Source organism: Anarrhichthys ocellatus, unplaced genomic scaffold, assembly GCF_004355925.1.
Source record: "Anarrhichthys ocellatus isolate YVR2014 unplaced genomic scaffold, GSC_Weel_1.0 scaffold74, whole genome shotgun sequence".
Classification (NCBI taxonomy): Eukaryota; Metazoa; Chordata; class Actinopteri; order Perciformes; family Anarhichadidae; genus Anarrhichthys; species Anarrhichthys ocellatus.
The window spans coordinates 503815-513522 of NW_022280104.1; the positions used below are offsets into that span (position 1 = coordinate 503815).

The following is a 9708-nucleotide window of genomic DNA, read 5'->3' on the forward strand; positions in this document are numbered from 1 at the left end:
GGAAGTCGCAACACAAGGAGGGACACAACATCAAGTTAGATTCAAAACCACAGGTGCCAGTTTATTACAGGACACAAATAAACCGTAACATGCAAATCTAACTGACGACCAGGGTCCGTTAAAGAGTTAAGAGTTAAAGTTAAAGTCTTAAATATTGTATTTGTATTTTTGAATGGTTAAGTAATATATGGTGTAAAGATTTTTGTCAGCACCTATCAACTATCACAGCATTTCGTTGTCTCAGTATTTGTACTCGGAATACAGTTGAATCTAATCTAATCAACAGGGTGAAGAAGAGAGAGGACATCATTGGAGCCTTCAAGATGGAACCACTCTACCTGAAACATGACAACCAGGAGTCAGGTAGTCATTTCACTTAAAGTATTTGAATCCATGATCACAGATCAGGTTGGAAGAATCCGGGGTCTACTGCATAACATATTGACAAAAATGAACGGTTGTGACCTTGTTTACTGTTCATATTGTGAGGAAGGTGGTTAGTGTGCCCATTTGAGCCAAAATTCACACACATCCGATTCAACAATAACTACTGAAGCAGGGCACCATGGTCTTAAAATACAGTGTCGTGTAGCTTAAACCAGATGAACACAGGCATGAAGATGAATGTGTGACAACTCGACAGGCGTGTGTGAGAGTGCTCTTGTAGGCCTACTTCTGTTTGTGAGGACCTATGTGAGTTTTAGAGCTTGAGAGGGAGGATTTCTTTGTGTTAGACTTAGTTTTAGGGAATGCATTCTGTCAACAAGGTTTGGGGTTAGTGAAAAAAGTGTGTGTGTGTGTGTGTGTGTGTGTGTGTGTGTGTTAACTATTCAATGTTGGCTTCTGTGAGCAAGTTCTGTAATCATTTTCTACCTGTAGTTAAGCTAATTTACTGTATTTGTGACCCTGTCACCATCCGATCTGTCCCTGCTGATCCATTCTGTGCATCTTAGGGTGCGTATAGTACCCACCCCTACTCTGCTTCTGATTGGCTGCTGAACGCTAACGTTAGCCTAGCTATGATGCTGACCGGTGCTTCAAACTAGAAGTAGCGACCCCCGTATTCCCAAGGAAGACTACCTGGTCCGAACAATGGTTGCCCCAACGTTTTTGGGAAGCTAACTTCTGCGGGGGTCGATAGCTAGCCAGCCGGCCAGTCAATCTCACAGACTGCGCTGTGAGCTCGCTGGAGTTCTTTCAAGAGACGCTCCACAAGAACGGAGCGAACCCCACTGATCTCCCTCTGGTTCTCTGGATGAGGAGCAGAGCACAGTGGGGTGCTGGAGGCTCTTTAGGGGCATTGGGATAGAGCAGGGATTCCCAAAGTGTGGTAAACAAAGCAAACTGTTCTCTCATTGGTCCGATTTCTATGCGGCTATAAATAGGCTCTGTTGCTTTTTTTTTTTTTTAAGGTGTGGGGGATTGGGGGTGCGTGAACCCGGTCGGGATGTAGAAGGGGGTGCGTGGCCTAAAAAGTTTGGGAACCGCTGGGATAGAGGTTGTGTGTTGGGGAACCAGTGGGTGGGTGGGACGTATGCAGGGGGTATCCTCTGTCCTCCAGTGTCCCCCCGCCTCTAGATTTGCAGTCTTCAACATGCTCTTTGAGCCCTGGCTCTCCCCTCACCGCTAGCCTCTCCAGCCCTGATAAAGCCTCCAGATTTTTACTGACAAAAGTTGAAGAGTATATTTCAGACTTATCTATCATACATAGTTTTGATAATAATAATAACAACAATAACAAGCATTATTCTTATTTTACATATTCCCATATACGGGTCTACCTCCAAGGCAGACTTAGTGGACGTTCTTGCACATACACAAAAAGGATTGGGCAGCTAAGACAGATTATAAACTGACACATCATTAACATCATGAAAATCATCATCAAGATCAATCATCAAAATGAGGATGAATCACACTTGACTTTAAAAAAAATAAAAATAATTTGATTCTGTGTCTATATGTATCCACATCTGCTACAATTGTGTGTGCTGGTGTATAGGCTCCTAGCCTGCAGCTGGGCTCAGAGCTGCACTATAATTTGTCTGACAGACAAGCAGACAGAGAGAAAGACAAACAGCTACCTCCCACCACTCTGAGGCACCTTACAAAAGCCTTTTGCTCACACAATCTGGACTATTCAATCTAATTAGTGGGTATTAGCAGCAGCTAACACAGGCCCCATTCTGTACAGATGAAATATCTGTAGCTAGTGGTCTGTGTGGACTGACAGTGCTGTGATCAGTGAGATACTGTATAGGGGGTGGGCGTAATGACAGCAACACCTGGACAGTAAAAGGCAATCCCAAAAACAAAATAGCTTTACAATAGATAATGTTATGAAGCTGATAGTGTTCAATTTCAGAGCTTTGTTGATTCAGCTTCATCGGTGCAAGTTGTTGTTTCCTCTTTTGTTGTTTCAGGAGAAAAAGGGAAATTGTTCTTTTTTCATATGATAATCTAATGATGAGAATGCAGACCGACCCTGGAATAGATTGAAAATGCAGCATTCACAATGTTCACTATTACTTTGTGATGTGACCTTTTTTTTACTGATTCCTGAACTGTTTCTTCCTTCAACAGGGCTGGTCACAGATTATAGGGTAAGATGAATCAATGTTAATTATGTTTCTACAATATAAATAATCCCATCACATCAAATTCGCAGAGGTTAAAGCTATACCCACTCTCCTACTCTCTTCCTCTGTCCTGAAGCATTGGCAGATTCCACTTGGAAGAAGATTTCGCTCACTAAAGATGTGGTTTGTCTTCCGTATGTATGGGCTTCATGGCCTGCAGGCTCATATACGAAAGGTAAGAGACCAACTGAATGATATCTGTGCCCTTAATGGGACAGTGTGTATGATTTGGTGGCGTCTAGCGGTGTGGTTGCCGATTGCAACCAACTGATATATACCCCTCTGCTCATCACTCCCCTCCCAAAGACTGTGGTAACATGAGCTGCTGAGTGCAAAAGCATGGTAACGCCGTTTGCCTTGCTCTGAAGCCATCCTAGTAATAATAACACTAATTTAAAAGTAATGGAAGTCAGGCAGTGGCAAGCGAAGAGGACCCGCTCCCTATGTAGATATGAAGGGCTCATTCTAGGCTAATAGAAAAAAAGATTCTTTCCGGTGATTATACAGTACACGAATGAAAACATACTTATGAATATTATATTCCATTTATTTTAATAGATCCCTAAAATGTTACACACTAGCCCTTTGAATTTCTGGTTAACATTTGAGTAGTGTCTCTCTAATAAATTTCAGTAAATTCAGCTTATAGGTAGTGTTGATTCATAAAATGTACGAGTGCTGACAGTGGTACGCAGTCTGGCTTTTACCCTTCTACCTCTTAGGGTCTCATTCCTTCTCAATCACTCCCAAAAAAATAGAAAACACTTCTGACTATCACATATGCCTGGTCTTTATGTTAAATGCCATCTCCGTTCTCCCTTCCACCCCCCACCTAATCCTTCTTAGCACTAAAGTCAGTCCACTGCCCCCATCTCTGCCTCCATCAGCATATCCTGTCAGTCATGTGTGTCTGGCCTGCATCTTCTTTTTATAGCAACATTTTCCTACATTTCTCCTCCAATGCCCATCCTCCCCACCCATGCTTCAACCCTGCATGTGTCTGTCTCTCCCCCTCATGCTCTGTCAATCAAATAAGCCTGTTTTGTGTTTACTCTCCATTTTCAATGAAGCGGCAGAAGCAGCAGTGATCCCTGCAGCCATGACCCGTGACACACTACTGTACTGTACATCCGTCCTCTAGAGATAGAACAGTTTGAGCTGTGTTTTTGGTCCTTTTTATCTTGTAGAGTGAGACAATATGTTGGTTGACCGTGGCTAAGTGGAGAGCAGGGCCGTCCTTCAATCAGAGGATCGGCTGTTTGATCCCCGGCTCCGGCTCCACTAGTCACATGTCAATGTGTCCTTGAGCAAAAACTTAACCCTGAAATTGTTCCCGTAGCTGTGCTTACTGTGTATAGATAGATACTGAATTGTAAGTCGCTTTGGATAAAAGCCTCTGCTAAATGACTGCAATGTAATGTTCAAATGGAAATACAGCATGTCTGATGTACCGATTGTGAGTTTAGTCTTTTCCAGGAAAACCAATTTAAGTTGTTCTTTTTTTCCTTTATGAACTCTAATGAATTATCCTCCCATGGGAAAATGATGTTGTTAAATGTAGCATTTTAATGATAAAGGCTTTAAATGTTAAATACCTAGAATACGGTAATTATCCAAACAGACAATGAGGTCATTATGGTATATTGGCTTGTAAACACCTCTGAGTGATGATGAATTACTGGCTGGGAATTAGGAAACAAGTTGGTGGTCAACCAGATGGTCTTTTACGCCAGTGTTCGATCTCATTAGAGAGGCAGGAAACGTGGAGTTGAAGTTGGTCCATATAATTGTGATCAGATCGTGATGCACGTTTAGTATTTCACTATGCATTCAATGTCCAGGTGGGCTATTTGACCATAAGTGGATAAATGTGTTCGTAGGAGTTTGTTTGATCGCACATTGATTACATTTCCAGGGAACAGATTTTGATACAGACTATTTCAAGGTTGCCTAGTCCTGATTTTGAACTGAGCATTATAGGCAGTGCTTTCTACCAGGATGTGTACTATACCTCAACTTGCTCTATTAATCAAATGTGTTCTGTTATCAACAGTTACAGATGGTTACATTTAGTTTATAGTCAGGGGATACACTCCAGACAGTTACAGACTGAATCAGTTGAAAAAGTCATCTGATCTCTATGGTTTATGGCACTGTGCCGTGTAATGATACAGCACTGCCACCTAGTGAGAATCACAGAAATTTTAGCCTTTAGTAGAATTACTTGCTAATTGTTTTCTTGCAGAAGGCCAGGCACCAGTTACAGCACATGCTCTGTTATGCTGTATACAACCTATTACACCAATAATTGAATTAATAACCCCTCGCCCTTTCACTTGCATGTTAAATTTACAAAGCAGTTTCTTTAACTTGAATGAACATTAGACATTGTCAGATCTCTGCAGACTTAATTAAAACGTGGACATTAAGAGCAATTGCGATGTTACTTTCATCTAGAAACACAGTACATTTTACAAACAGCTCATGAGTCAGAGTACATTATCTCTGTCTTGTCTTTGCAGCACGTGCTCCTGGCCAAAGAATTTGAGAGTCTTGTGCGAGCAGACAAGAGGTTCGACATCTGTGCCGAGGTTGTCATGGGACTGGTTTGCTTCAGGCTCAAGGTAACAACATCCAACATTAAATAACTGTGATGTGATGTTTTTGGTTGAATTATAGTTTACATTGGCAGAGGAAAGCTAAGGTCTATAGTTGATTTTAATAATGTTGAATATGGTGTGTCATAAAATGACAAACACATTATTTATCTATTCTACTGGCTCAGTCTTTCTTACACACATGAAACTCAATTACAGGTGAGTTATAAAGCGATGAGAGGTTTACATATATTTTTGCATGCACTGTGATATATGAGATGATAGAAAATTCTATATATAGAACTTCCAGTTAGGAAACACTATAAAATGCAACATGACCAATAGTGTAACCTAGTAACCCAAGTGTCTAGGAAAGATACAAATCCTGGCTATCGTAAACAATGTGAGTTCTTTTTCCTCCTTGTCTCCTCTCAGGGCTCCAATGAGTTGAACCAGCTCTTGCTAAAAAGGATCACCAGCAGCAGAGAGATCCACCTGGTGCCTTGCCAGCTCTCTGGCCTCTTTGTCATCCGCCTTGCCATCTGCTCGCGCAGCACTGACTCATGTCACATCCAACATGCATGGCGGCACATCACGCAGCTGTCCTGTGAGCTTTTGCAAGATAATCATTGACCAAAAGGCTGGAAAGGGGCATGTGAAAATAATCTGTTACAAAACGTATCAATAAAAACACAAATGTGTATGAAATGAAAGAATGCAGGTTCCAGATATTACATTTTCTATCTGCAACTTCTCCCTCCATTGACTTTGCTCTTATCCCTCACTTTTTAATGATTATGTTATTGTCCTCATTGTAATGCAATCACCCCGCTGTGGAGCTGTCTTTTCTGTCTTTCTGTCTTTTCTGTCTTTTCTGTGTCTTCTGCGAAAAAAAACATGGGTTGGTTTGTGGTGAATTTGTTGCACTTTGTGTTTGTGTGCGTGTGTGTAAATTAATGTATGAGTCAATGGGTGTCTGTAATAGTCTCTGGGTGGTCATACAGAAACAGCTTTTATATGTCTATGTTTCTTGATATGCTTAAATAAAGGATTATAAATAAATACATTTATTTATTATTAATATATGACTTCATTAGCTAAATTTGTTGTTTTTTCATATATAATGGCAGGCAAGGACCTATCATGTTTTTGGATAAAGAATTCCTATACATTCATTTAGTGTTTTATGCACTGAAGTTTCCCAAAACTGTACAAGACAATCGTTCTTTCACAGTCTTAACATAATCACCCTATAGTTATGTTTCTGTGTTCAGACAGAAATAAATTATTGAATAGAGTTAAAAAGAATAGAGTTTGAAATCTAAGTTGTGTAAGTGGTTCATATATTTGATATTCTTTGACTGCACACTAACATATATGTGGTTGCTATAAGATCATTCCATTACAGCAGTACAAGGAATCTCGGACCTTCACACCCCCTACATCAGTCTCTCATCATCTATCCATCCATCCATTTTCTATCCATCCATCCATTTTCCACCGCTTATCCGGGGTATCTGGGGTTACCCAGACCTCCCTCTCACCGGCAACATGTTCCAGCTCATTCTGGGGGATCCCGAGGCGTTCCCAGGCCAGCTGGGAGATGTAATCTCTCCAGCGTGTCCTGGGTCTTCCCCGGGGTCTCTTCCCAGTTGGACGTGCCTGGAAAACCTCCAGTGGGAGGCGTCCAGGAGGCATCCTAATTAGATGCCCGAACCACCTCAGCTGACTCCTTTCGACGCGAAGGAGTAGCGGCTCGACTCCAAGCTCCCTCCTGATGACCGAGCTCCTTACCCTATCTCTAAGGCTGAGCCCGGCCACCCTACGGAGGAAGCTCATTTCGGCCGCTTGTAGCCGCGACCTTGTCCTTTCGGTCACGACCCAGAGTTCGTGACCATAGGTGAGGGTAGGAACGTAGACCGAGTGGTAAATTGAGAGCTTTGCCTTCCGGCTCAGCTCCCTCTTCACCAAGACGGTGAACAAGACCCCGAGATACTTGAACTCCTTCGCTTGAGGTAGGCACTCCGTCCCCACCTGGAGGGAGCAATCCACCGGTTTCCGGCAGAGAACCATGGCCTCAGATTTGGAGGTGCTAACTCTCATCCCCGCCGCTTCACACTCGGCTGCAAACCGCCCCAGTGAATGCTGGAGGTCACGATCCGAGGAGGCTAACAGGACCATATCATCTGCAAACAGCAGAGAGGCGATCCCGAGACTGACGTTCTCCGGCCCCAGGCTGCGCCTAGATATCCTGTCCATGAAAATCACGAACAGGACCGGAGACAAAGGGCAGCCCTGGCGGAGGCCAACGCCCACCGGGAACGTGTCTGACTTATTGCCGAGAATGCAATCATCTACAGTATGTTTAACTTTAAGCCTCAAGATTTAAGACTGATTCACATGATTAACAAATGTAGTTAACACAAGACTAGTCTCCTGCTTGTTGTCCACATCCACAATCTATATTTCACTACTATTTTTCCATCAGGAAATATGTAAATCTGTGGTTTGACGTCACCAAACCTTGTTAATTCATAAGATTGTGTCAAAGCATGATGCTGTTGCTGATCAAGGTGTTTTTCTCGTTGGCTTGGCTGTGAGTTGCATGCAATGGTAAGGGTTTATCTTAATAAAGTCTACTGTAGTCTGCATAGTGTTTGGATCGCTCTTTTTAAATCCTCATTAAAGATTTACAATATATTAGGGTCACGACAAAAGATTGAGAGGGTGTGCAATGGTCTTAAATTTTGAAAACCACTGATGATAGTATGAAATTGCCCTATCTGGACACAACTGTTGTTCTCAACGCAACAATGGCCCAAACAGAGACCGTAGTATGTTAGACACCACCACAAACAGCTGAACATGAAGTTATGTTCCCAGTACGTTACTGAAAGAGTAGTGAAGATCCAGTCTGATATCGTCCTGCTGTCCCTCCCCTGCAGTGTACTCAATTAAAGATGACAGGAACACACCGACACACACACACACCCACACACACAACCAATCAACATGCTGTGCCTTCTCTGAGCATCCTAATCCCTGAGGACAAAGGCATGCGTTCTATAAATACAGATGAGGATTCAGTGTTAGATTAATTCTTTCAGCCCCTGATTACTGTCAACAGTATTGGCCTGCTCATTCACTTTCATCAAAAGAAATTAAGATCATTCTGCAGGCAAATTTATGGTACAAGAATAATTGCAGGCTGGCATAATTTATCTATAGTACTTAGTTTGATCTGTAAAATATGCCAAAAGACAAGTCATATTGGCTGTCTTTAAGACAAAACTGTCGTATGGATGATGGTACAGTTCAAGTTCTTGCGATACTGCACTATACCATATAAGTAAAATATGTGCTTTTACAGGACACTCTTTTCACTTTGGTTATTGTGTGGAGTGTCAGTTCCTACATGCACATAGAGGGATAGATGCAATAGGGATTTTTCTCAAATCCTAAATAAGAATCTTTGGTATATTCCTCTTTCACAAACAAAGAAACAATTATTTTTTTGTCTTGTTTATTTAGAGTTGTATTATTGGGTTATCATTATTCATATTCATTTGTTGACAAATTTCCCCTTGGGGATGAATAAAGTATATTTCTATTCTATTCTATTCTATTCTTGTTGGACTGAACAAATTTAGATTCCGGTATTGCCATTGAAAAAAAGCCATCTTACTGTCAAAGATCAAAGATGTAGAAGCATATTGATAAACAACATGACAAAAACACACAATTTATTTTCAAATGTTTCCAAACTATTTTATAGAACAAATAAGTCCAAAAATATCAAAACAATACAAGTGGGTTCAAAAAAAGTCATTGCAAAGGTAAAACAATTCTTTCAAATCCTTGATTGTCTCAGTCCCAAGAAGCTTGTACTAGCCTATAATAGCGTCTACCTATTGTTAAACATTTACTTGAGCATTTGCGCTGAGTTAATTGATACAGACAATATAAATCACTCAATACCAGCATCAAACACAATCCGGTAAAATAACAGAGGAAATGTGAAAATATGGCATACTATACCATGACTTGTTTGACATACTATACTGAGACTTGTGACTTTTTCACATAAATATTTTTTATGACTTTTTATCATGCTATACAATCATTCTTTTCCCTTTTTTTGACATACTATAAAACTATATGAAAAACATTTCACATTATAATTTTTATCAGTTTTTTCACATGCTATGGTAACGCTTTTTTATGATTTTTTAACAAACTATACTATAACTTTTTAGGACATTTTTAATGATGTAACATACTATGACTTTATTACTTTTTTGCCCTACTACAGTACACTATGACTTTTTATTACTTTTAAGACATACTATACTATGACTTTTGAATGACTTTCATAGACATACTATACTATGACTTTTGAATGACTTTTATAGACATACTATACTATGACTTTTTATTACTTTTAAGACATACTATACTATGACTTTTGAATG

General features: G+C 40.7%; 1 protein-coding gene across 1 annotated transcript in view; it reads left to right on the plus strand.

Moving 5' to 3' along the window:
- The window catches only part of ddc (dopa decarboxylase), a 32981-nt gene extending 26250 nt beyond the window's left edge, over positions 1–6731 (plus strand). Inside the window, exons 10-14 of the mRNA XM_031873801.1 lie at positions 287–363; positions 2584–2603; positions 2716–2814; positions 5162–5263; positions 5672–6731. Of these exons, the coding sequence (XP_031729661.1) occupies positions 287–363; positions 2584–2603; positions 2716–2814; positions 5162–5263; positions 5672–5869 (496 nt within the window). The 3' untranslated portion in view covers positions 5870–6731. The remainder of the gene's footprint in view (positions 1–286; positions 364–2583; positions 2604–2715; positions 2815–5161; positions 5264–5671) is intronic.
- The last annotated feature ends 2977 nt before the right edge of the window (positions 6732–9708 follow it).